The sequence below is a fragment of the Heloderma suspectum genome, chromosome 4 (assembly GCF_057233095.1).
Source record: "Heloderma suspectum isolate Gila_16-S chromosome 4, 16-S_ref, whole genome shotgun sequence".
Lineage (NCBI taxonomy): Eukaryota > Metazoa > Chordata > Lepidosauria > Squamata > Helodermatidae > Heloderma > Heloderma suspectum.
In genome coordinates this window covers 312,984,357-313,011,842 of record NC_139461.1, presented here as the reverse complement: position 1 = coordinate 313,011,842, position 27,486 = coordinate 312,984,357, and the positions used below count along the sequence as shown (strand labels likewise).

The 27,486-nt window shown below is 48.2% G+C and overlaps 1 protein-coding gene across 1 annotated transcript; it reads left to right on the top strand.

The window, feature by feature from the left end:
- The first annotated feature begins 2,794 nt into the window (after positions 1 to 2,794).
- LOC146349074 (BPI fold-containing family B member 4-like) lies at positions 2,795 to 27,004 on the top strand. The gene is made up of 15 exons (XM_084851824.1): positions 2,795 to 2,891; positions 3,604 to 3,709; positions 5,842 to 5,946; positions 7,633 to 7,788; positions 10,413 to 10,476; positions 11,508 to 11,571; positions 12,100 to 12,191; positions 13,157 to 13,333; positions 15,560 to 15,616; positions 17,851 to 18,018; positions 18,166 to 18,233; positions 18,952 to 18,994; positions 20,322 to 20,385; positions 22,264 to 22,340; positions 26,033 to 27,004. Exons 1-15 carry the CDS (start codon positions 2,795 to 2,797, stop codon positions 26,054 to 26,056), a joined length of 1,362 nt encoding a protein of 453 aa, XP_084707950.1. The 3' UTR covers positions 26,057 to 27,004.
- Positions 27,005 to 27,486: the final 482 nt, after the last annotated feature.

The following is a 27,486-nucleotide window of genomic DNA, read 5'->3' as shown; positions in this document are numbered from 1 at the left end:
ATATGGATTCAACTGAGCAGGGAAAGGCAACCTGCAGCCCCAGCCTAATTTAAAAAGCCCTCTGCCAAGGGATCAGTTCAGACCCAGCAAGAGTGGGGGGAGCGGGGGGGAGAGAAGTGACTGGCAGAAAGAGAGGAAGAGAAGGGATGGTCCAGCTCACTTTTCTTTCTGGCGCTGCCCACTGCTGGCTTTGGCCCTACTCACCACCAGAATGTGGCTTCCAACCGATTATCCCCAAGGGAATGCAGCCTATGACAGGAAAGAGGATTCACCACCCCTGCAATCGAAGGTAAACAACCATGAAATCAGTCCTGGAGCCTAAGAGCTTTTCTAGAGGAGGCATTTATTGTGCTCTCGTGATTCCTCACTCATGGCAGTTTACGGGTGCTTTAGATGACATCATCCTCCAGGACCTCTCCCGTGCATTCCAAACTTTTTTGCGGGAGTTTTTTGATTGGAGAAAGTCCAGTATTTGGGGGGATGGTGGAATGAAATGCTAGTGTAGTTGCACAATTCTGCTATGCCACAGTGCTACCTAGCAGTTACGTAGCAGAATTTATATATTTTCTTTATTTATAGCAGAACATATAGAAAGGCAGAGAAGGAAAAACGCCACAAAAAAACATGTGTTTTTTAAGATCCAGGATCCAAGATTTAAGATTAAGATCCAATCTTAATCCCACAAAGAATCTAGAAGCAGAAGCCATGGTAAAGTGGCAGGTTAGAAAAGCCCTTAGTATATCAGTAAAGGCAAAACTAGGTAAGATGTGGAAGTCCATGATGACATTTCACATTTCTTTTAAAAAAAATGGGGGTAGGGAGTGCAGTGTTGGAGGAAAGGGGGTTAATCTTTTCCCCTGCACTGTTTTCCCAGTGTAAATCTCCCCACCACCACACTATCAAAAAAAAGCTGCTGTTTGCCCTGTTAAAGGAAATGTCTGGATACTCTGTGGTTGCCTTTAAAAGGAACGTTTTTAGAACTGGTTAGAGAGCCAGTGTGGTGTAGTGGCTGGAGTGCTGGACTGGGAGTCGGGAGGTCCGGGTTCTAGTCCCCACTCAGCCATGGAAGCCCATTGGGTGACTCTGGGCCAGTCACAGACTCTCAGCCCAACCTACCTCACAGGGTTATTGTTGTGAGGATAAAATGGAAGAAGGAGGAGGATTATGTATGCTGCCTTGAGTTCCTTGGAGGAAAAAAGGCAGGATATAAATGAAATAAATAAATAAATAAATAAACTAAACGTAAAGAGATGGAACGAGCCAGTCACAGATCTCCAACAGCTTGCCTTGCTTGGTGCTAAGTTATGGCAGAGGAAGAGAAGGAAACTAGGCCTGTAGCTGAAAGCATGTTCTTGGCCCTAAAGCATTGCTAGGTTGGACCAAACTTTGAGACTGTTGAAAGTTCAGCTGAAATTTTGGGTTGCCTCCCCTCTTTCACATTTTGGGGCTAGGGTACATGATTTTTTGGGAGGGGGGTAGACACCATTTCTCCCCTATAATTCCCCTCAGAATGGGGCACTTGGGGAGGGAACGATGGCAGACACCGGCCAACTGGAGTGAAGAGGCTCCAGGAAGCACCCCATTTTGTGCCAGAACACACCAATGTCATGGACCTGAGGATGGGACCAGTGGAGGCTGGTGGCTCTGATTTTGGTGGGGCTGTCCATCCAGTTTGGGTTTCAGTCAGAATCAGTGAGAACTCTAAAGGAGCTACTCAGGGTGCTGAACCTGTTTGGGGATAGGTTTCAGCATGTTGGATAGCTCCTTTAGAGTTCCTGCTGGTTCTGACTGAAACCCAGAATGGATTCACAGCCCTGCTGAAATCAGAGCCAACAACCTCTATGGAATGGGGCTGAGAATGGGGGGGGGAGGGGGGGCATTTCAGTCCAGCCCTACAAACAGGCTGACCCTACCATTAGACAGAGGGAGGCAACTGCATGAACTGGCAGGTCCCAGGGGAGGGGAGCGGTAGTAAGGTGTTGGAGGACACACATGTGGGCCATGTGGATGGCCGTGCGCTTCCTAAGCTAGCCTGTGGGCGCAGCAGAAGATGCTGTCCCACTGCCGGTGTTGAAGCAGGATTCGATGCCCATCCTGTCACTTTCTGTACATGGAATGGTGCGGAGGCGCCATCTTGTCCCCCTCAGGCAGCAAAGTGCCTTTGGCTGGGCCTGCCTACAAAGGTCATTTGGGGATGGCTCTGATTACTCTTAGAGTGTTCTGCTTCTTGCATCTGGAAGAGACAGACTGAGAAGTGAAGAAGGAATGACAAAAGTTGTGAGGCTTTGTCATGTCAAAAAGAGTTACAAGCAAGTCAAATGCACCTCTGGGAAAACTGTTCCAGTGAGGCTGGGCAATGGGGATGCCATGGCCGACATGGTGTGGCATCTCACATAGCCCTGCAATCCACCATAATGTCAGAGGAGGGTTTTCATTTCACGGTCTCACATCATGATGGGTTGGCCGGATATACAATCAGCTCAGTATTTACCAGCTTTCTTGGCAAGCAGCAACAAAATGCTCAAAGGTTTTCTAGCATTCTCAGTCCCAGCTTGTCATGTCGGCACATACATCATCATGCACATCCGCATTACTGCACTGTTCCCTGGAAACTATAAGAGGTTGGGTGCCACAGGTGTAACTGAAGTTGTGGTGAACAATTTTATCAGTTTGTGTAATTTCTCAGCAACCTACAATAGTTTCATTGAGACTAAGGGATTAAAACTGAAGAACTGCTGTGCATATGCCTACAAAGCAGTAGGTTTTGCATGTGTAGAATATCATTAAATGCTCCATGTTAGAAGAACCTCCAAGAGCAATGGCACTTGATTCACTTTACAGCCAAACACTGCAAGCTGGACAAACGTATATACCAAACCAGGTCTCTGCAGGTGCATAAGAAGTTGCCTTATGCCAGATCAGATGAAATGAATCCTGTCTGCCTTGACTGGTAGTGGCTCTCTTGGGGTCTTAGGCAGAGAGAGAGAGAGAGAGTCTTTCACATCACCTGCTATCTGATCTTTTTGAGATGCCAGGGTTGAACTTGGTACCTTCAATATGCAAAGCATGAGCATTACCACTGAGCTATGGTGAGTGCCATAAGAACATAAGAAGAGCCCTGCTGGATCAGACCAAGGGCCCATCTAGTCCAGCATTCTGTTCACACAGTGGCCAACCAGGGGCCCATGGAAAACCACAAGCAGGACACAAGCGCAACACCACCCTCCCGCCCATGTTCCCCAGCAACCAGTGTACATAGGCTCACTGCCTCTGATACTGGAGGTAGCACAGAACCTAGTAGCCCTTGATAGCCTTCTCCTCCAGGAATTTGTCTAACCCCCTTTTAAAGCCACCCATATTAGTGTCCTTCACTACATCTTATGGTAGCGAATTCCGTAGTTTAACTCTGCAATGTGTGAAGAAGGACTTCCTGTTATCTGTCCTGAATCTCCGACCAGTCAGCTTCATGGGATGACTCTGGGTTCTAGTATTATGAGAGAGGGAGAAACATGTTTTCCTACCCACATTCTCCACGCTGTACATAATTTAATTCCATCATTCATTTCATCATTCATTTCATCATTCATTTCATTTGTCTTTCAGATGTTGCCACCACACTTCTTCGCCATGGCCTTCTCCAAAGTCACATCCTGGCCATTCAGTTCCCAGATTCCCCTCACAAAGGACACCCTGAAAACTGGATCAAGAGGTAAGTAAAAGAAGATGCATTTGCTGCTTTCCCCACTCCCACCCCACCACTGGAGGAGTCAAGGAAAGGAGCTGGATCCAAAGGATGCTTTGTCTTGGTTCCAAGCGGGCTTTTATCTCACCTGGTGTTGCAGCAGGGAACATCCCATCATTTTAAAGATAATCACATTGGGTTCTTGGCTGGCTTCGAACTGCACTTGCCAGAGTTGGGTATGGGTGTTTTTGTTTGACCACCTGCCTCCTTAATCTTGCTTGGCTTTTATTAGCACAGGCTCAACACTAGGCAATGACCAAAAGGGACACTGCAGATATCTAAAATGACCTTTAACGGCCAAAGAAACAGACACACACATCATCCATAAAAAAATACAGGAGACAACCCTCAAGATAAATGTGGTCTGACATCACTGGGCTCACATTATGAATGATGCAATGGTTCATGTTGAATGTGGCCCAGAGAAACCTATGCTTAAGGACCAAACTCCACGTGACTCTAAATGCCACAAACTCCTCGTGACTCTAAAGTGTTTTAAGAAATGCCAGCAGCGGCTGCAGGGAGGGGCTGATCAGGACTGGGACTGCAGGGGGCAGCAAGGAGATTTAACCCTGCCCCTCCCCATGTGATGGTCCTGATGAAAATTGTAGCCCAGCCCAGCCCAGGGCTGATCATGATTTATTTTCTTCTTTGTCATTCATTTGCACTGGTTGGGGATAACGGGAGTTGGTTGAAGTCCAGGACATCTAGAGGGCACCAGGTTGGGGAAAGCTGTCTTAGACAGTATGTATTGCCCCACCCCCAATTCATGAAATTTCTTGGCATGGAAAGGATTCTGTCTTCCACTCTGTCCTTAGGTTTGTTGAATTCCCATCGCTCCACTAAATTGCAGGCGATGTCTGTTCCCCACTCTTTGCCCTCCACACCCCCAGTCTGGTATTCAGTGGCTGACCACTTCTAATACCGGAGGTTCCATCTGCAATGAACGAAAAACAGTTGGCAAGATTTGTCCCCCATGGATGTGTCTGATTCCCCTTTAAGGCCATCTCAGCAGGGGCCTCACGGCGATGTGTGGCAGGCCAGTTCTGTCAGTTACTGGTGCCTTGTATGACGCATATGGTGGATATATTTCTTGCCTGTCATGAATCTGCTGCCAATCAGTTTCATTGGGCCACCCCATGTTCTAGCATTATAGGAGAGTGAGAAAAATGTGTTGCAATCCATTTTCTCCACACTTTGCACAGTTTTAGAAAACTCAGGTCATGTCGCTTCAGCCCAAGCAATCCTTCACCTGTTCCCTTCATTGCACATGTTCAACACAGTTGCATTAAAGTGCAGAAAGGGTGGAGTTCAATCCAGCACATGCTACTATCTGATCTGGAAAAGGCCTTGACTATTTCTCTCTATTTTCATCGTGGCCTCAAAGGCCACCCAAGGACCATCACATATCTCCAGGGGCTCACGGACTGCCACGCCACAAAGATAAGATAAGGAAAGAGCTGCCCAGCCCTGGGCTCCTGAAGGGGTTAATCTGACCTGTGGTACACTCAGAACTTGGCACAGAACTTCCTGCCTGAAATAAAGGATCCCTTTAGGTCTTGTGTACACAATCATTTCTCCCAAGCCCAAACTCTCTTTGATCTCAGATTTCATGACATGCTTTAAGGGCAATTATGAGGTTGACAGCAGTACAAAAAAATAATCTGGAGCTCTTTTTTCAGCTGTGTTTTCCTCCTGAGCATAATTGAGCAAGATCACAATCAGTGTCTTCTTGGAGGGGCTGGTGGTTGGTCAGATTCAGACCTGTGCTTTCCCTCAACTGCCCAGGAAGGGAAGGACAGATCCTAGTGCAAAGACGGCTCTTCTGTGGCTCCCTGCATGGGATTTATTTGCATTTCCCTGAAGCACAAAGGCAATGCTGCCTGTGTAGGGCAGGGAAATAGTGGCCAGAGCCCTGGCTGGAGGACTGCAGCAGCTGTTCAGCTCACCCCAGGCAGTAAAGCAGATTGTCTTATGCACATCCCAAATCTGAGTGAGGAGCATCCGTTCCCCATAGATTTATTTCAGCTCTAGCATATGTAGGCTTGACCATCCAAAGCCCACCTAATGTCTCTCTGCTCCTGCTTTTCAATCTTCAGATTGCACATTGTGAAGGTCTTCGTTCCTACCATCAGTTTGGAGCTGCAAGAGAACGGATTTGCCATACTGTGTATCAAAGCCAGACTACATTTCAGTGCTAAATTGTGAGTCCCTGGGCACTTTTGGCTGTCACAGGAATATCAGATGACTTGGTTTCAGGGACATCCCCCCAAATTAAGGTTGACCTCTGTGGATATTGTAGGGAAGGGCTGGAAGAAACTGTGGGTCCAATGTGTTTATATTAGCTGCAGAATGGAACAAAAGGGTTTGTAGGAATTTGTTCAACATTATTCCCCTGCCAAAAAAAGAAGGGAAGTGCTCTTTCCAAATGGCATTCTCTCCATTCAGACGGGGGCATAATACTCACATGCTCATAGCTGCAAGCAAGCATCTTATCCATGCTGGGGAACGTGCCATAGACACAAGGGACAGACGGCCAAAAAGAGAGCCCTGATTGAGCAGACCAAAGCCCATCTATTTCAGCATTTGGTTTCCCATGGTGGCTAGCTAGCTGTTTTGGAGAAGTTCACATGCAGAACAGGATGTGTCAGTCCTCTCACACTGGCCCTGTTCAGACATAACTTGGGGAAGGATGATTAGGCTAATCACAGTGCATGGTGGTTACCACTAACCACGCCGTGCCACATGTGCACAGATCCACAGCCTGCAGCGTGGTTAGCCTAACCACTCCCCAACCACACCCCGCCCCACAAAACCCCACAGTCCTCTGGCCAGGCCACCACACGTGGCCTCAGTGGAGCAAGCGGCCATCTTGGGGCTGCCCTGGGTGGCCATCTTGGGCTGGCACTGCAGCAGCCATTCCTTCACTGGGTTGCAGTGTGTAGGGCCCGGGCGCATACTGGGGCTTGGCCTTGCTGGCAGTGGGGGGTCTGCAGCTTGGGGGGCTTTGAGGCAAGGATGCTGCTGCTTGGCCATCGGCTGGGTGGGCGGGGATGTTTTTGCCCTCTGCAGTGTGGAGCCCTCGAGGTCACTGTGCTGGGATCGAAAACATCTTTGTTCCCCTGTGCTTCTCCAATTTTGTACTGTGGGCGAGGACAGAGAGCAGGGAGGCTGGCTCTTGGCTGCCCGCCATGTGTTGCTAGGCTGATTTTGACCATGGAAATCTTGTGCACTGGCAGGAGCGGTGGGGCCATTTGGGGCTACTCTTGCCACAGAGCTGTATGGTAGCACTCAGTTAACCATGGGGCTGACAGACAACATGCAAAGCCACAGTAGAGGCTGCTAACCCTACTGCAGCGTGTGGTTAGTGAGCGTGGCTACACCATGGTTATGTAGCCACCATGGTTAGGAAAAATGCCCCACAGACAACATGCTAAGCCATCATAGTTAGCTCAAAATACGTAACCATCATGGCTTAGCGTTATGTCTGAACAGGGCCATTGTCTGTCTCCAGCATCTGGTATTCAGGGATATACTGCCTCTGAGGTCCAAGCTAAATTGGTTGAACACATTTAATTGGGTGACAATTATTTGGGAAGTAGGGGACATAGCTTAGTAGCAGAGCACATACATTTTATGAAGAAAGTTCCGGGTTCAGCCTAAGGCAGTTTTATCTGACTGTTGGAAGGTTTGGACTCAAACTACAGAAAACAAATTATTGAGGCTCTCTGCTGGCTTTAAAAAAAGAAGATTTCTCCTTTCCCCCAGTAAAAATCTGTTTCTCTCCAGAAGTACACTGGTGTGAGTAGTGATAAAAGATAGTATAAATACTTTAGAGCACGGTGGGGAAGTATCAAAGTTGTTCTGATTAACGCATATTTTTCTTTTAGCTATTTTGGCAAACACTTTGAACGGATTGATATCATTGTGGATGTGGACCTAAAAACAGAATTCAGATTTGTAGACTTTTTCGTGGGTATCATTGATATCAAGTTTGAGACATGCAAGAGTGAATTCAAAATTGTGAAGATAGTCTGCCCTTCACAGTAAGTGCGTATTCCTTAAATCCACACGTGTACATAACTGCCAAACATGGCCCCAGACCAGAATACATTCAGGAAATCAAACTCCTTCCCAGCCACATCACAAGTGCCTGAGATAAGATTCACTGCCAAAAGGTGGTATTATAGCACCATCAGGTGGAAACATATTGACATTCCCAGTGGTGCAAAAATGGCACAAGGAGGTCATGAGAAGGGAGCATTAGAGCTATGCATGTGGTGGGGGTTATGAACATCTTCCCACTTGAACTTCCAAACTCTGGTTACTTAGGTTTTCCTTCTATTCAAGACACAAATAATGTTACCACTGAACATGGTAAAGGCGTCTCCACCTGTGCTGGTCCATAGAGGCACAGAACAGGTGGATGAAACAATCTATTTCATTCAACATGCTGTTCTTTTCAAAGTGCTTCAAACCTTTGAGTATAATTTTTGAGGCATGATGAATTCTACATCCTGGGTCTCCCTCAGCTTGGAACTCTCACGCTTTGCTTCAGCTGGGCATGCCTAGAATTCACATCGTCTCATTTCAATAATTGGAAGCCAGAATTCTGGTTTCAGATTTCTATGTCATTTCAGTAGCTCAGTCACAACTTTGGGAGGGTTTCAGAAAGGTGTGTAACAGCAAGTTTGTTTTGCCTCAGCTTTTGTCCTTTTTTTTAAGTGTGTGTGTGTGTGTGTGTGTGTCTACTGCAAAATCATTCTTATTGATAAATCTACATGTCCTGTGCTTTAATTTGACATCATATTCATAACCTATGATTATGGAAAGTACTCTGCAATAGCACTGCACAATCCCTCTGAGTTTGGGATTATTACATAGATACTATTGGTCATGGATCACTATTTTGGCCACAGAAAAATGGCTTTTGGGGTCTCTTTCTTGGGATATTGCTTCTCCCACGTGATAGGTATGTGGTAAGATTGCTATGGGCTGGAAGCAGATTTAGTCATACTTAGAGCAGACCACTGAAATTTTTGGAAGCTTTAGCTGATCCAGAATGCTGCAGCCAGACTGTTGACAGGGAGCACATGACTCCCGTATTACAACAGCTTCACCAGCTACTGATCAAAATGCTGGTTAGGACCTATAAAGCCCTATACAAGTTGGGACCAGGCTATCTGAAAGACCGCCTTCTTTCATACAAGCCTGCCGCGTTGTCATGTCCTTCCGGGAGGCCCTTCTCTCAGTCATGCCATTATCAGAGGCACATTTGGTGGGGACGTGAGACAGGGCCTTCTCAGTGGCTTTGGAACTCCCTGCTGAGGGAAGCCAGGTTGGCGCCCCCTCTCTGTTATCCTTCTTCCAACAGGCAAGGACATTTCTGTTCAGGCAGGGCTTTGGGGGGTAAGGGGGTTCATTTGGGTTGGGTGTTGTTTATTTCTTTATTGCTGAGCTTCTAACTGTGCTTTTGATGTATTTGTTTTATCATTGTTTTAATTGTTTGTTTTAATCTTGGCTTTATTTTTAGCCACATTGAGTGCCATTTTTTGTTGGAAAGGTGGAGTATAAATCAAATCAATAAATAAACTGAAATCAGTGGGACTTAATCATCCTTCCCCTGACAGCAGGGGAGCTGCTGATGCTATGGAGCATTTGCCCTGGTTCAGTGGAAAACTGAATTGAATGGGTCTAATCTAAGTAGGACTAAGCCTGGAAACAACCCAGCAACTTGTGGTACCTTTGTGGTTTCTGCTGCAGCAGACTAAGGGCCAAAGTTGGCCCTAGATCCAAGGGCCAAGCATCAGGAATGCTGGAGGGAGGGACAGTTTAACCCTTTCACACTCATGCCCACTTTCCCAACTGGCCATTGGCACCAGTGGAGACTAATGATGTCCGTCGTTTGGAAATCTGTCCCTTTTTTGGGCTTGACAGATTTCTGCTACCCACCCAACTCAGCTTGCATTTGTGAGCTAAGCCATGGGTTTTCCCTGAACCCCAGGGACTTTTGTGGCTTTTTAAAAAAAAATCAGGGCTGCAATTTGTGCATATAGAGATTTGTGTGAATTGCAGCTGAATGTTGTGCAAATTTGCATATTTTGTGCAAATCGCAGCCAGAATTTTCATAAATTACAGCCAAAATTTGCACAAATTGTAGCAGAATTTGAACAACTTATGCAAATTGCGGCCAAAATTATGCAAATTGTGGCTGACATTTGCACAAATTGGGGCCATAATTTGCACAAGTTCAAAAAGATGGAAAATCCACTAACTGACCTCAGTCTGCAGACTGAGTCAGGCCAGTTAGTAGAAAACAGAACGAAATCTGGTGGCCGAGCTGATGAAAGCTCATCAAACTCCCCCCGCCCCCCAATGGATTCCTCCAACATCTCTAGTGGAGACTTCGCCTCTGATGCAAATAGCACCTTGGGTGTGTGTTCATTATGGACCATTTCACACAGTATCAGATGTCATGGCTCTGTAGGGAAAGCTGCATATCACCTTTGCTGTTCAGGAGGTGTTATAGTGCTTGGTGGGAAATCTCTCTTTGTTGCCTTACCCAGATGGCCATGGGGATGACTCTTTCTTTCTTTCTTTCTTTCTTTCTTTCTTTCTTTCTTTCTTTCTTTCTTTCAATACTTTTCTTCTTCTTTGCCTGTTTCTGCAGCTTGCTGGTGAACAAAGTGAGGCCCATTGTAACAACCGTCCTTGCAGCATCACTGCCCAAGTCGGTGAGTCACTGGCAAAAATTAAGTGCAGTGAAAATGCCAGCTTAAAATGCCAAAGTGTGGCAGCAATGAAAAACCCAGAATCAGCCTTGGGAATTCGTATGAAAGGGTTCAAAAGCAAAACTGCCAGCCAGTATTGTACTTCATATAAATCATCAGTGCAGCCATATTTGGAATACTCGTTTTCGTTCTCGTTGGCCCCTCTAAAAAGGGATATTGTAGAGCTAGAAAAGATGCAGAAAAGGGCAAGCAAAATGACTGGGGAGCTGGGGCAACTCCCTGATGGGGAAAGGTTACAAAGCTTGGAACTGTTTAGCTTAGAAAAATGGTGAGTAAGGGGAGACATGTGGAGAAGAAATGTCATCTGGCTTCTCAGGAATAAACAACTGACATTTGATTTACCAACATCTTTTTTTCTTTGGTTAAAGGTAGCAGGACGGGGCAGGGGGCATGGTGTTGAGGGAGAGGGTTAACCCTTTCCCTGTGCTATTTCCCTGATTTAATCTCCTGCCCAAGCTGCCATTACCTGGGGAGCGGAAAACATCCAGGTGTAGTACAAGCAGCATTGTGTTTTCCTCTCAGCTTCTTTTAAGAGTGATTTCAATCATGAGGTGATTTGGACCACAGTTGTGGGGTGGGAGGGAAGGGTTAGATCCACTTTTAGCAAAAGGAAAAGGTGCTGGAAAATCCATTCACAGATCTCCTGCTTCATGTGCAATTTGGCTCGGAGGGTGAAGTGCAAATGCTGAAGAAAAGGGTTCGCGTGGAGGCACTACCTGTTCCTTTCTCTGGTTGGGTCCTCTATTTCACAAGAGGTGTCTCCGCACACCCTTCTCCAACTTGGTGCCCTCCAGATGTGCTGGACTACAACTCCCACAGTCCTCAGCCAGCACGGCCAAGGCTGAGGATGGGGGGAGTTGCAGTCCAAGGCAATTGGAGGGCAGCAGGCTGGGGAGGGTGGCCCCCGTAGATCAGCTTTACCCACAATTACTGGGCCGCATTTCCACTTTAGCTCCTCTTCTCTTGCATTCCAGCTGTGTGCAGTGGTGCAGCTGGTCGGTAGGCTGGCCAGGGTCGATATTCTATATACGACAAATGGTGAGTTTCTTTGATGAGCTGTTGGTAGCTCTCAAGCCATCCCTCTCCACCTGGGTCCTGGTCCCTTCCCTGGAATCTTGTTCTTGATCATCCTTGTCCCCTTCTTTCCTCTGGAAGAGCAGCCACAAAGAAACCTTGGGCACTCAGTGCTTGTTGCGACAGAAGCTTCCCTTCCCAATAACTTATCTGGTGAGCTGCGTAAATGAAGTTTGCAAGGCAGCAATCAATAGACAGACGGACAGACGGCTCTAGGGCACTTCTGGGCAGCCTGCGGACTCCATGCAGCACTCAGCCGGCTTCCATGAGGCCTGCAGGCCCCTCTGTCCCTCCCATCGCTCAGCTTTTTGACACTGGGGAGGGAGGGAAGGCTGAGTGGGCATGTGTGATGGCGTGTGTGCGTGTGCATATGAGTGTGAGAATGAGTGGGGGGAAGGCTGCCTGTATGTGTCCGTGCGTGCGTGCGTGCGTGTGTGTGTGTGCATGCATTTGTGATGCTACAGTGACACGGCTGTGTGTTTTCCCTTACAGTGCTTGTCTCCATTGGCACAGTAGCAACTATCCAGTATCAGCTGGCCACTCTGCCATTGATTGGTTCAGGCTACGTGGCACTGGAATCCCATGTAAGCAGCATCACTCTTCTCGTATTGCATCAATTGGCACTGGTTTTGTGACATGCTTGGGTTTTTTAATATAAGAATAATATGCACACTGCTCTGGGCTCCCTTGTAGATGGAGGGGGTCAGAGAAACGTCTTCAGTCAATCAATCAATCAATCAATCAAATATTTGACCACAAACCCTATAACCAGCCTGGAGTCTATCAAACAATCCTCAAGGGAATTTGTTCTCCCTGAATGAAGGCTGATCAAAGAGGAGAACTATGCACGGAATAGACCACCCTTCACTCAATGTAGAACTAATCTGTGGAATTCATTGCTCATTACACATTGCAATTAGGACCTTCCAGAGTGAGGACTCTCTTCTCTCAGGCTCAAATACTCCCATGGGCTCAAAACCTGTTGTGCACACCTAGGCTGGGGGTTGGTGGAGCACCTCCAAAATGGGCTTCAGTCAATCAACCTTTCTCTCAGCCTGAACCCTCCCCCTCACCCACTCTACAACATGGGGGCTAGTGTTCCATTTTTAAACCACTCTCCCTCCAAGGAGTTCAAGGTAGGCTAGGCACACATGGTGTGGCCCTGTGAAATAAGCTGAAAGGCAGCAACTGACCCAAATGTCACAAAAAGAGCTTCTTGGATGAGCAGGGATTTGAACCCATCACATCTCCCTGCTCCAAGCCCAACATGCTGTCCACAGAGTGCAAATAATGCTGACACCTGGCCTAGCAGGTTATTGCACAGCTTACTGAAATAACATTATATGTTCCACTTTTAACACCCTATGCACATTTACTCAGGTGTAAGTCCCATAAGTTCAATAGGCCGTAAGTGTGCAGCATAAAGCGCTATAAAGAACCTACTACTACTACTACTATTATTATTATTACTATTAACATTATTATTGTTGTTATTATTAACAAGAAGAACACTGTGTTTTCCACTCTGTATTTCCATTTCTCTTTCAAGATTATTCTCCGAGCCGGAAGCCGATTCATTAGCGTTCCTGTCAGCAATGTCCCAGCCCCTGTGCCTTCACTGCGGGACAACGCTATTAGTCTGGGCATCACTCAGAACAGCCTAAACACCATCTTATCTGTTCTGGTCCAGATTCACGTGCAAGAATTCATTTGCACACCTGCTGTGGTGAGTGGAGGTGATGCATGTCTCATAGAGAAGAACTGCATGCCAGTTTGGCTTATCATAATTTACAGGTAGGGGCCCAAGACAACGTCACCATGTCAAGTTCCTCAGTACTTAGAACCTCAGGATGCTCCTGTGTCTCTGAACCTCACTATAGGCAAGGCCCATGTGGGCTTTCCTGGATGTCAGAATGCCGATAGACTCCACACTTTGTAAGAAGCAAGCAACCAAAGGACAGCTGATTGTGCAGATTTAGATTGGCTTAACGTAACAGAATCCTGTGCATGCTTGATGGGAAGTAAGTCCCCACTGAATTCCATGGAGTTCACTCCCAGCTAAGGAGGGCCAAATCTACACAGAGACGGTTGTTGAAGCGATTCTGTTGAAATACTGATTTTCATGAAATCAGGTTAGCTCCTCCTGGGGCAAACGGTAGTCAGTAGTGCGGTGTACACATTTGTTTTAAAAAAACGTGGTTGCATGGGGCTAACGGCACAGAGCAGTTTTAAAGAAAAGGGCTGCCCCCCGCCCCCGCGTTCCAACAACAGGCAAAGGAATTCTCCCGACTCTCTGCTCCTGTACTCAGCAAAGTGCAATTGAAGGCAATGAGTTACATTTGGGTAGACATGTTTAGTCTTCTGTCACCACACCCCATGCAACTTTCCCTTCCGCCATTTAGCGCCACTTCCAGCAGCCTGCGCCGAAGCCAGCTGAGGTCACACAGACTCCCAAACTGCACTGAAGCCGCTGTGGCAATAAAATCTGTCACAAAATGAATTTAGGAAGGGGAAAAAAAACAGATTTAGGAACACCAAGAAACACCGCATTAGCTACGGGGAGGGGCATGCAGCATCTGACACGATTTTCTTGGGAGCGAAGTAAGACTGGAGTAAAAGCCCCATGTAGATACCCTCTAGGTGTAACACTGCAGCCGTATTCCAGTTTAACTGTCATGGCTTCCCACAAGCAGTCCTGGGAACTATTGCGTTTTGATTTTTCTTGCTGATCACCTTGGAAGGCTTTGAATCCTTAAAAAGCAGGATATAAGTAATTATAGCAATAAACAAACTATTGTTTGGTGTGGGTATCAACAATTATTTAGAGACTGCTATTATTACCACTAATAATAATAATAATATTTGTTGTTGCTGTTGCTGTTGTTGTTATGCACGGCACTCCACAACCAGAGGCCAGGTCCCTGCCCTGAGGAGATTAAACTCTAAACCTTGACATAGGAAGACAACAGAAAAAGTGGAGAAAGCTGGCAGCAGGGTGAAACAGGGGATGAATATCTGGGTTGCATGTACATAGATATGGGGACTATTCCTAGCCCACCTATCCTGCACAGAAAAATGTGTTCTTGGGATCCCCTGGGGTGCTTCCAGCTGGAAGTCTCCTGGTGCCAACACAGAGAAGGCGCTGTTCAGCTTTTCAGTCTTTTTCTGACTTTCTGCGGTTAGTGAAATGACAGAAGAAGTAGTGGGAAAACCTAGGGGGAGTTACAACATTATGTGGAAGACAACATTATGTGGACACACACGCATGCGTGCGCACACAATTCCATGAATGGGACAATGGCAGAGGCACTATAAAGAAACGGCCCGGAAGCCCCTTTGGAAAAGCAGTGCCTGTGGCACCAATTGATATCCCTCAAGGAAATACAGCCTAACTCACAAAATTAGCAACTTGCTCCATCCCAGTTTCGATCAACATCTCATAAAAACCATAAAACGCAGGAGCTGCTATTTGTTTCCTGCTGTAAATGTGTGTGTATGCTTGTGTTTGTGAAAAGCGTAAACTTGGAAATAAGTCAGACAGGTAACAGCCCCGCCCCACCCCAACAGAGCAAATTCCACTTGGGTGGGCTGGGGGGCACATGACGATCTTATAGAGTAACCACGGGTGTGGTGCTGCTGGCCCACTGTTTCGGTGCTCTGCCAAAGTCAGGGGAATGTGCCCAGACTGGAATACGGCCTTGCGACTTGGAAAATTCTCTCCTGGGCCCTTAGCGGCAAGAAAGAGATTGGGTCATATCCGGGCTGTCTGGGGTGGGAATTTCTGGCACACCAAAGCCCACAAGCCACCCCACCCGCTAAAGAGCCAGACTGAGTGGGAGAGGCCAGGGGGTGGGGTGGCGGGGCGACAAGGGCGATGAAATGCATCCTCCAGACTTGCTTTTAAAGAAACCAGACCTGTGATTTCCAACTCAGTAACATTTTGTCCCAACAGTTCTCTGGTGCTGTTGAGCTCACAGACGCCATCGCAGGTCTTCTTTCGCATCAGAAGGTGAGTGTTTTGTCTGTTTTTAAGAAATGTATATCCCCTTTTAGGTTCCAAAAGAAACCAAAGCAGCTAACAAGAAAAACAAAACATGAACATTAAAATACAAATGGCACAATAAAATAACACTGCAACCAAGCGACATCTAGCAGCCATAATACATTCGTTGGTGCTGTGATTAACAGTTTATTAGATTATTTTTCATTTCCCAATACAATACAAACAGTAAACCCTTCCCTCACTCATGCTCCCTTTTAAGTTTCCCCTTCCCTACTTCATATCATCCAGTATTTAAAGAATAAAGGTTTCATGTCTGTAAGTAGAATCATTAAGCAGAAATTGGATAAATTAATAGTTACATAGAAAAAATAAATTACGGGAGCAATCCTATGCATGTTTAGACAGAAAAAAGTCCTACAATCCCAGCATTCCCCAGCCAGCCATTTTTTCTGTCTGAACATGCATAGGGTTGTGCCCTCAGGAACAAAAGGCTTGTGTCAGGCTTGTCTTTTTGCTGGCCTGAACTGCAACTACAGTGGAGCGCATGACTCTGCATACAATTCAAGAGAAAGTCCCCAAATTAATTTGAATGTATTACCTTTAGGCAATTTGGCATGATACACCTTTTCATGGGCTGCCACGGTTAATAGATCTTGAATCCAACTGTGCATATTTGGGGTTTCATTTGTTTCCCAGTGAGGTAGAACAATATGCTTGGCTGTTAGCAGGTGTGACCTATTCTTCAAAGGAAAAGAAAGAAACCGCGCAGGAATCCATGAAGGGCATAGCCACGCCACAGCAGCGGGGGGGGGGGGGGCTCCCTGCAAATCCACCCTCAGCCCACCCCAGAGGCTGAAACACTCAGCCACATCTTTGCCAGGCATTTGAAAAGAAGGCCTGCCTCCAGGTGTGAGGAGGAGGCCCTGGGCAAAGTACCCTTTGTTCCTGCTCTGGGGGGAGTGAGCGGCCCAGCGGCATCAAGCGTCCAGCAGAGCTACCAGGATGAGCCCCTGGGGAAATGGCACAGGGAGGAGGTGCACTTGCACGGACCCGGCGCTCCCGTCTGCACTGCTGGACACCCGCTGCGGCCACTATTGCTACTGCCGGATTGTGCCTGTCAAGCAGGCGGCTCATTGGCGGCGGCAGTGCAGTGGGGCAGAGGGCCCAACAGCAGAGCAGAGCAGACCTGTGTCCCCCTCTGCACACTGCTGCCATTTTAATCCCCCCAGAATGCAATGCATTGCATTCTGGAGAAATTAAAAAGTGGCAGGACAGGTCCAGCTGCGTGCACCTCGTGCTCCTCTCTGCACGGGGAAATGTGGAAGGAGGGGCCTGCACCAGGCCCAGGGTCTGTAACCGTGGGCAATCGTTTTCCCAACTATGACATGTGCTGGCACCAGGCCTGTGAAAGAATGCAACGAGGAGCTGTGTAGGCCTCCCTGTGGAGAGCGTTCCGTAAGGTTGGTGCCATGACGGAGGACTTGTCCCCACGGGGCTTTTATCCTGCAATCGAGATTGGTTACTCACAAAAGTTTGCTGGTCCTTTACATGATGTCATCAAGCTCCAGGGCCTCTCCCATGCTTTCTGACCTTTATCCTGGTTTCATTAAGACCATGGATAATGAGCTGTTTAAATATGCTGAGTTGAATTTATCCGTGAAAAGAGGACGTGGCGGCGGTGGCAGTGCAGTGGGGCAGAGGGCCCAACAGCGGAGCAGACGTGTGAGCCCCCTCTGCACACTGCTGCAATTTTAATTCCCCCAGAATGCAATGCATTCCGCAATACAGCACCATCTACTGCCTGTATGATGAAACATATAGAGCTTGCAGATAAAGGAACGGCCCGGGGGGGAGCCGGGGGAGATGTGCGGGGGGGGGAGGCGGAAGTGCATGAAAAGGGGTGACCTTAATCCCACAAAGAATACAGAAGCAGAAGCCCCAGTAAAGCCACAGAATAAAAAGCCTCTGTGTGGAGAAGCTCTAAGAAGGCGCTGCTGTTTCTGTCTACCCACTCTGTCTAGAAGGAGCGGGGGGAACAGGACTTCAGGTGCTGAACACAGTGCATATGGGGTAGATACAAGAGGAGGCTGCTGTTTGCCAATTTGGGGCCACTAGATGGATGGGGAATCTATTTTCCTTCCTCTGATCCCTCAACATGAAACCGTGACATTCTGTCCCTGGGGCAGACAGAGATACAGGGCGATGTCTGAGCTCCGTCTTTGTGTCCTCAACTCTTACAGTGCCCCAAGTGTCCTGGGAAGTCGCCACTGAAAATCACCATCACTTTGGTTGGAGCAAAGAGGATCACGCTGGAGCCCAAGAGGGCCATCCTTGAGCTTTCCATTGAGATTGCGATATTAGCAAAGGGCCCATCTGGGGCCCTCACGGGCCTCTTCGTCCTGAAAGCTGTAAGTACTGAAACAAGGGGTTTCTGAATGGCTTGTTTTCAAGACTTCTGAATGGCGGCTGCTGGGGGCGTGTGTGTGAAGGGGAACAGCTGGGGCCCTTTTCAATCCAGCCTCCCCTGAGACATCTTCCCCATTGTCTGATTGCAGAACTTAAAACTGAGTATCCAGGCCTCTGTTCACGATTGCAAACTGATCTTCTCCGCAAAACTGACCAGGTATCACACTTTGCTGTTACATGATGTGTCGCTCTGGGGAAGGCTAGATGTTACGGAGGAGAAAGAAATGGCACAAATTTAAATAACCCTTTTTTTGAACCAGGCAATGGATGCTTCTGCCTCAGGAGCTGCTTCCATCTAGAGATGGGCAGCTTCCACCTGGCTTACTTCTGATTGTTTTGGAAAATAAGCAGAGCTATTCCCTCACACACACACCAATTTGACAGACATTGGCATATATTCCGTAGCCAATCTGACTTCAGAAGGTGCCACTGCCGGCCCCCTACCCAGTCCTTAAAGCCCTCTTACCCCATTCTCTTTAGTGCTCCCCTCCCAGGGCAGAAGAGGTACCCCTTCAGCTGAAGGAAGAGGGGAGGCCTGACCTCTCCTTCCCTTCCTCTCCAGCATGTTGTCAGGATTCCAGGAAGAAAGGCCCCAGTGGCCCTCAGGAAATGTATGCAATAAGCATTACAAATCCCCAAAGCTTGTAGCTGGGCCCAGTCCCACTGAGTTTCACCACCATCTCTTCTTCAGGCCATTCAATGAACATGGATGAATGGCCCAGTCGTCTAGGCACCCAGGCATTGGCCTGGGCCTTTCTCCTTCCATGCAAAAGAGAGGTCCTTCTCATGAATGTTTGCCCATGAATCCTCCCATCAGCACGTAGCTTAGGGTGTTCTAATGTCTTGACCCTAATGTCCATTATCTCTTTCCACAGCCTTGAACTGCTCCTGCTTTCTTCAGACGTTGGGCCTATTGAAGTAAGTTCCTTTTGGCTCAGTGGTTGGTTCGTTGATTGTAAGCTTCCCCCATCCATCAGGACAAGAGTAGAGTATAATATTAAAATAACATTTATTTGTATGACAAAACAGGAGACTCCTGAAAGAGAGCTTCATCTCATCCCTTGAAAGCCAGCCAAGATAGAAAGGTGGGGCCATGAGAGTTCCACAGCCATGCCGGGCAACATGAAACAAGTGGTTTCCTAGGAGGGGAATAGTTATAGGGGTGCCAATGCAGAGGCACACCTCAGGATCCTTTGCAGTATTGCAAAGGATGCTGGGACACAGCTCTCCCATTGATATCCTGGGTCGACCTGGGGCATGGGGCTGCCTTTGAGAAAGTCTCTCTTTAACCCCAGGGTTGCTTGAACTTCACAGAAAGAAATTGTAATGGGGCATAGGGTAGGAAGAGGCCAAGGCCTTCGGAGTGTTCTAGCTTAAAAATAACATTGATTTGTGCCTGGAAGACAATGGTGACTCTGTCCCACTGGTGTAAGACATTCACAGCAACCCACCACCAGCCAAAGAACAGCCTTCCAGCGTGGACCCACTAACAGTGCGTTTCAGCAGCCTACCATCAAGGTTACAAAGGCATGGATGGTAAAGCTGCTTTCCCAGAATTACCTCCAGCGGAGACCTTTGTTTGCTACAGTACATATCTACTTGAAAAGTGTTGGCTTCCAGATAGCAAACAATAAAGGACTTGCATCCTCCATGGAGATCAGGTCCTAATTAATCAACCCAACTCAAGAAGCAACCCTCAAGCAGCTCATTTACTTCCTCTTGCATGCATAAGAACATAAGAAGAGCCGTGCTGGATCAGACCAAAGGCCTTTCTAGCCCAGCATCCTGTTCCCACAGTGGCCAGCCAGAGGCTTCTGGAAACCCACAACCAGGAAATGGATGCTTCCTGTTGATGTTCCCCAGCAGCTGGCATGCAGAGGCATGCTGCCTCCGCTACAGGAGGTGATATATAGCCATCCTGACTAGTGGCTGTTGCCATCCTCCATGAATTCTTCCCATCTGCTTTTAAAGCCATCCATGTTGAGAGCCATCACTACATCTTGTCCTTCATAAGAGGCACATCTCAGCTCACCCTTCAGAGGTGGCCCTGCCTCTCCACAGGTATTGGAGCAATGAAAGAGAACCCATTCACTGACATAGAGCATGACCCACAGGAAGCATCTGTGCTGTGCATGGACAGACTTCTGCCTGTTAAAATACCCCTGTGGAGCATGATCCAGATCCAGGCACATACTGTACATCTTCTGCCATTTTCCTTACTGGATCACCCTACTTTATCTTTCAGATCTCTGGTCTTGTGAAGCTGATACAGAGGCTTATAGTGGAAACCTTTGTGCCACATGTCAATGGTAAGGCCAGTGAATTGCCATCTCTGGAGAACCCCATTCTTAGAGCATCTCAGATCTTTTCCTTTCCCCCAGAATCCTCTTTTACCAATCCACCCTCTCCAGGGTATATTTTGTAAAATTTTATTTTTGCAGAGATTTTCAGCTTCTCGGGGAATTCAGCTGTGAGCCACTGAGCAAACCACTATGTGAATCTGCTCTAAAACACATGGGGTATGGAAGGAGAAAATGGTCAAGTGTCTGTCATGCTAATGCTGGAATGGTCAGGCATGAGTTGGACACATGCAACTGGCTGGCCAAATTCAAGGGGCCTTAGTAGCTGGTCCGTGTATATTTTTCCCAACACAGAGACTCTGTCCCTTTATTTTCTTCCCACCTTTCTGGATTTTTCTCCTATTGAGTTGGGACCAGCTCACCTACTATGAGGCCTCAAACATGCATATTTTCATCTACACTTTATATGTTTAGGAGAACACTTGTGTTAATCTTTATGTCCAAAGAGGATCTCAGATAGAAAAAAGTAATAGCAATTGACCCAGAGGCAGTCCTGGTGGGCCTCACGGGATGCTGGGATTTGGTGAGCGAGGTGGCAGGTGAGGCGTCCCCTCAGCTAGTGAGGCATGCAGGGGATCTCGGGTGACACAGTGGAGCCGTTGCTTGGACTTCCCGGCACTGGAAACATCTGAAGCTGCCCTTATTCCAAGTGAGGCCTTTGGCCCATCTAGCCCAGCGTGGTCTGCTGCTCTGACTGCTGCTGCAACCAGAGGTCCCATCGCCTCCTATCTGCTCCTTTAACTGGAGGTGTCAGGGGTTGAACCTGGGATGCTCTACATGCAAAGCAGTGATCGCCCTTTACGCTGGGGCCCCTCCTACGAATGCGGTAGAAACGTGGAGGGGAGTGGGGCTGGGAGCAAGCAGGCATGGCCCCACTACAAGCGTCCCCTGAAGGCTGCTCACCCCATTCTGTAGCTGGCATCCCCATGCCCCTCGCTACTGGATATCCTAAAGGGAATTCAAGGCTCAGAATGGCCTTCCCGAAGCCGCCACCCTCCAGATGCATTGGACTGCAATGCTCATCGTTCCCAGCCGGTGAGGCCCACTGGCTGGGGATGAGGGGCAGTGCACTCCAACGCGTCTGGAGGGCGGCGGCTTGGGGAAGTCTGGTGCAGAAGCCAGAAAGTGACCAGAGAAGAAGAGGAGCTGGGTGTTCTGCTCCCTGGCCTGCTGCTTGCGGAGCAGGGCTGTGTTAAAAGGGCTTGTCTGAGGACAGGGCTGCGCCATAAGGTGTCTTGAGGACTTCCAGCGGTGGTGCAGCCAATGAAGCCTCTGCCACCTAGCTGAAGCACGCTATCCAGAAGCACACAGCCGCCTGGCTCTCCTTGCCTGGCGCTGCAAAGCTCTAGCTCAGAGGAGCACAGCCTGTGGCTCCCCAGGCCAGAACTGCCACCTGCCGCGGACACCAAGCGGGCCGGCTCCCCGGAGGACGCTCCCGGAATTAGCACAGGGCGGCTTCCGGGTTTCAAGGGAAAGTGTGTGGCGGTGGGGAGACATGCGTGTGTAGGGTGGGGGGCGGATGTGAGCATGCTCGTAAGCGCGTCCTTGTGTGCATGTGGGCAACCAATGCCACACGTGGCCCGCACGGCCAAAAATGTTGTGCGCCCCTGCGCTAGAGGGGTCGGGTGTCTGGAGGTCAGGGGACGTGGACTCCCAGGATATTCAGTTCCTTCTCTGATGCTTTGGGCAATATGAGCCAATTCTCCAAAGTAAGTCAGGTCACTGCAAATGAGAGACCTCAGCCTGGGCAGGACTCAGCGGTCGGACAACGCCATCACCAGACACAGTGCTACACTCTTTGCTGCCTGCTCTCTTTCCCTGTTTCAGAATGTCTGAGTGTCGGAATCCCGCTGCCTTCTATCCTGCACATCACCATGGCTTACCCAGTGATTCAGATTATGCAGGTAAGACCTCCGGTGAAACAATGCTGCCTTCCAGCCCTCCACATTTGTCTGCTCCCTCTGCCCGGTTTTTTTGTACCTGCTAGCATGTCCCACACGTAAGACGCTCTTTTAAGGGCGTTCTGCATGCTAGGGCCAGAACAGCTGGACCACGACTGCCCGCCCAGTTTTCTTTCCAAGAGTAATTTTCTTCATGCAAAGCTCCCCTGGAGGGTATCGTTCCGGAAAGCGTAGCTCGAGCTTGAGATTTGGAAAACTAGTTGGGCGTGGTAGCTCTGGCACCTGCCCAGACATATCAAAAGGCACAGCCAGACGTTTCCATGGGTCTTGAGTGAGCATCGCACCGCAGACTGCAATGTGCCCTTGCAGCTGTGCCAAAGAGATGCGTGGCAGGGTGCTTCTCCAGGCAGATCTCCTTCCTAGATAAACCTTCAGTACCAGAAGCACAATTACCTGCCCTGGATATGGGCACCAAATGGGCAGTAAATGCAGTGTATGTGTATTGACAAATAACAACGTTAATCTATGCAATGTTTTCTTTTCACCATGGAATAATTAAGTATGTTTCCAAGACAAGAGCAGCTGTGCTGGGTCAGACCGAGGTGGGTCCATCCAGTCCAGCATCCTGTTTCCCATAGCGGTGAACCAGATGCCCCAATGGGAAGCCCACAGGCAGGATATCAGTGCAACAGCACCCTCCCGCCCATGTTCCACAGCAAATGGTATTGAGAGGCCTACTGTCTCTCACACTGGAGATCGCACAGAGCCATCAGGACTAGTAGCCCTTCATAGCCTTATCCTCCATAAATTTGTCAAGTCCTATTTTAAAGCCGCCCAAGTTGGCAACCATAGATAGAATCATAGGGCTGGAAGGGGCCTACAAGACCATCAAGTCCAACCCCCTGCTCAGTGCAGGAAGCCTGATTCCGAGGTGGTCTCCCATCCAAGTACTAACCAGGGCTGACCCTGCTTAGCTTCCGAGATCAGACGAGATCAGGCGCATCCAGCAAATCCCATAGCTCATTTGTTGTTCAATCATTAAGTCGTGTCCAACTCTTCGTGACCCCATGGACCATAGCACGCCAGGCCTTCCTGTCCTCCGCTCTCTCCCGGAGTGTGCTCAAGTTCATACTCATTGCATCGGTGATGCTGTCTAGCCATCTCATCCTCTGCCGTCCCCTTCTCCTTTTGCCTTCGATCTTTCCCAGCATCAGGGTCTTTTCCAGGGAGTTTTCTCTTCGCATTAGGTGGCCAAAATATTGGAGCTTCAGCTTCAGTATCTGTCCTTCCAATGAGCAGTCAGAGTTGATTTCCTTTAGGATTGACCGATTTGACCTTCTTGCAGTCCAGGGGACTCGTAAGAGTCTTCTCCAGAACCACAGTTCGAAAGCATCAATTCTTCGGCACTCAGCCTTCTGTATAGTCCAGCTCTCACAGCCATACGTTGCTACTGGCAAACCATAGCTTTGATCATACAGACCTTTGTCGGCAAGGTGATGTCTCTGCTTCTTACTGTGCTGTCTAGGTTTGCCATAGCTTTCCTCCCAAGGAGCAAGGGTCTTTTAATTTCATGGCGGCAGTCACCGTCTGCGGTGATCTTGGAACCCAAGAAAATAAAATCTGTCACTGCTTCCATTTCTTCCTCTTCTGTTTGCCAGGAAGTGATGGGGCCAGATGCCATGATCTTAGTTTTTTTAATGTTGAGTTTCAGACCAGCTTTTGCACTCTCCTCTTTCACCCTCAACAAGAGGCTCTTTAGATCCTCTTCGCTTTCTGCCATTAGGGTGGTATCGTCTGCGTATCTGAGGTTGTTGATCATTCTCCCGGCAATCTTAATTCCGACCTGTGATTCATCCAGCCCGGCGTTTCTCATAGCTCATTTATTCAGTGTGAAGAAGTACTTGCTGTTGCCTGTTCTGAATCTCCCTCCATTCAGGTTTATTGGAGGACTCCAGATTCTAGTATGATGAGAGAGAGGGAGAAAAAACACACTCTATCTACTTTGTTCACACCATGTATAAGATGGCAGGTGAAGAGCCAGATATCTGTCTGCTCAGAGGCTTAACTGAGGCGCCGGTCAGGCAGAGCGGCATCACCACAGTTTCTCACTGTCCCTGAGCCTAAAGCTCATCCGGCCGCTGCATTTTAATAATACTGCCAAGTTCAGAACTGAGGTGTTCATAACGCTAAAAGTAAGAGACCCTCCCCCCTGCAAAAATACTCTTTACAAGCTGAGCCCAAAGTACGATAGAATTAGGGATGTCAGAGAATTCCACCATGGATCTCGGTGAGGCCAAATGCCAGTGCATTCGGCCCCCCAAACTCCGTGGCGGAACGGCCTGCCCCCCCCGCCCCCCCGCGGATCCCCCCTGGGATGAGACTTACCTGGGGCGGATCTTCTGGGCGGCAGCGGCTCCGGCGGCGGCTTTGGTGGTGGCGGCGGTGGCAGCGGCTGGTCTTCCGACCAGCTGCCGCCGCCGCCATTTACAGTCTCTTGTAAAAAAAAACAAACGACGTGATAGGCTACGTAAAGATTTAGGTAGCCTATCATGGCTGGGTTAAAAAAAAAAAAAGACGTGATAGGCTACGTAAAGATTTGCGTCCCTTTTTGATTTGCCGTTTTAGCCTACGTAAATATTTACGTAGGCTAAAATGGTGAATCAGAAAGGGATGCAAATAGCTCCCACTACGCTATTTGCGTTCCCCTTTATTTTCGCCATCATAGTCTACGCAAATATTTACGTAGATTAAGACGGCCAAAAATAAGGAACGCAAATGGCGGCGGCCATAGCCGCCGCCATTTGCTTACGCAGTTTTGTTTTTTCCCAGAGCCCTCCGCAGCCGGGAATCCGACTGCGGATGGCTCTGGCCTGGCTGGGCCTTGCCGGCTGCTCCGCAGAGCTGCCGTGGAGCACAGCCGGCCGTGGAGGATTCCGGGGGGGGAGGAATGGAGCGCCTCCCCCCCCCCGTTGATTCCGGGGGGAGGGACAGAACGCCTCCCCCACACCATCAACATAATCTGCAGAAAGGTAAGTGACTTTTGTACATCCCTAGATAGAATTCAGGCCCGTCATTCATTAGCCCCATCATGTTCCTTCATCATAGCCACCCCTCCTCATCCCACTTATCCAATGATGAGTGCAGCAGTAAGGAGGCCTAACGGGAGCTGCCTCTGTGAGGGCTCCCTCCTTCCCTGAGGCCTTGGACCCTGCATGCAGGTGCCAAGGACCCTGGGAAATATAGCTGCCAAGGAAGTACGTAGAACAGACGTAGATGTCAATGGAACCACGTGCCCCAGGCCCCCTTGCTCCTGAAATGCTGCCCTGAGCATGCTGTTTTAAGCAACAAGCATTTTACAAACAGCTGCTAGTAGGAGCAGTCTATCTGCATAGAAAGGCCTTTGGATTTCAGTAGAAGCACCCTTGTAGGTCTACCACCAGACGTAACACAGCTCAGTTCCAGCAGAGAGAGGATTAAAATAAGGGCATGGCCATTACTAGCTGTGGCCATGTCACTCCCTGCTTGGGGATTAAAATAAGGGCATGGCCATTACTAGCTGTGGCCATGTCACTCCCTGCCTGGAACTCCCTCCAGCCCCTCACTTCTTCCTATGAGACGCAGGCCTCACAGTGGCAATGATGCTGACACCTGATGGAAGCCAAGGCACTAGACTTTTCACTTCTTTATTTCTGCAGGGGATGCTCGTGTTATGCGTGTGAGAGATGAAGGGGACCTCACGGCCGAACACGCTCTGGCTGATTGCAGCTGCAGCAGGAGGAAGTCAAGAGGAATGTCTTAGCAAGAAAGAAGAATCAACATCTATATGATCCTTTATTTTCCTAACTTGATTTAACACTTTGTCTCAGGTCTGGGGGCAAGTTAGGCATAATTTGCACAAGTACAAATAGCAGAGAGGGAGATGGGAGTATTTGGATAGTCCGTGACTAGTTGGGCCTTGGGTGTTTCCTTTTTAATGTAATGGGTGTGTGTGCAAATAAATAGGTATGATTATAAGGGGGAGGACTCTGAAGTTTGTCATTATAAGCCCCCACCCGCAATTCTGAACTTCAGTTCTATCATTAGAATTCAGTGGCTGAATGTGCTTTACTGTGTTAGGCTGCAGGGATAGAGACCATGAGAAGCAGCATAAGATTGAACATGAGTCCAAGGACTGGTCTATACAGTTACCAGAATCAAGTGGTAAGACTTTTCCTACACTATACCACTTCAGCCTGTAGGCAGACAATCTCATATTTGAGTGTTCCCCTATGGAAAAAAAAAACCCAGTAACTCTCTAGGCATCGAAATAGAGCATATTTTGGAGAAGAGGTCAGTTTCTCCTTCTTCCTGGCATGCTATATTTCTATGTGCAGGCAGGGAGGTGTGTTGCTGTAGGGGGAAGTATTCAAAAATGCAACCCTCCACCTGCAGCCTGAGATAAAATCCAGCAAAAGCTTTAGCACACATGCCTGCTGATTGTATAAATTGGCCCTGAGAGGAAAAACAATAGTTTAATATGCACCAAATAAATGACCTTATTCAAATGGGTTGTTAAGTAAGCTTCTCTGTCCCATGGTGGGCTGTACAAATGTAGGTGCTTTTTTAGAGTATGGGTGACATTTTATGCTCATGGTAACTCTCTTCACAATAAACATGTTTGCTTTCTCAACAGCCAGAGGGTGTGTCCATTTTGTGGTACTTCCCATGATCCCTTGCAGTTGCTCTGGTCAGGCAGCAACAAGAGCGTGATTCAGTATTCTGGGCTGGTGCTATCAGGTATCGATGAAGCATCTGCTTCAGGCCTCTGTGAAGAGCTACACGCCCAACTAGTGACTCCAGGGGGTATTAAACTACAAACTCCCTTTGCTATACTTAATACAATATTACTAATAATATTTTATCTATTTATCTATTTATCTATCTCTCTATCTATCTAGTCCTTCCATCAACAGTTGGCACACACATTGGTTAAATAAAGGCTAAGGGCTTCTTCACATAGAGATTTTATCCTGCTATTGAGATTGCTCACACATGGAAGTTTGTGGGTCCTTTTCATGACATTGTCAACCTCCAGGGCACATCCAGAGGTATTTCCCAGTTATTCCATGTTAAAAAGATCTGGAGAAAACGAAGTATCAAAATTTCTTGG

Coding starts and splice junctions, on each gene's coding strand:
- LOC146349074 (XM_084851824.1), top strand. CDS start 2,795: ATGTTAGAAGAACCTCCAAGAGCAATGGCACTTGATTCACTTTACAGC. Junction 11,572..12,099: donor TATTCTATATACGACAAATG/GTGAGTTTCTTT, acceptor TTTCCCTTACAG/TGCTTGTCTCCATTGGCACA. Junction 13,334..15,559: donor TCATTTGCACACCTGCTGTG/GTGAGTGGAGGT, acceptor TTGTCCCAACAG/TTCTCTGGTGCTGTTGAGCT.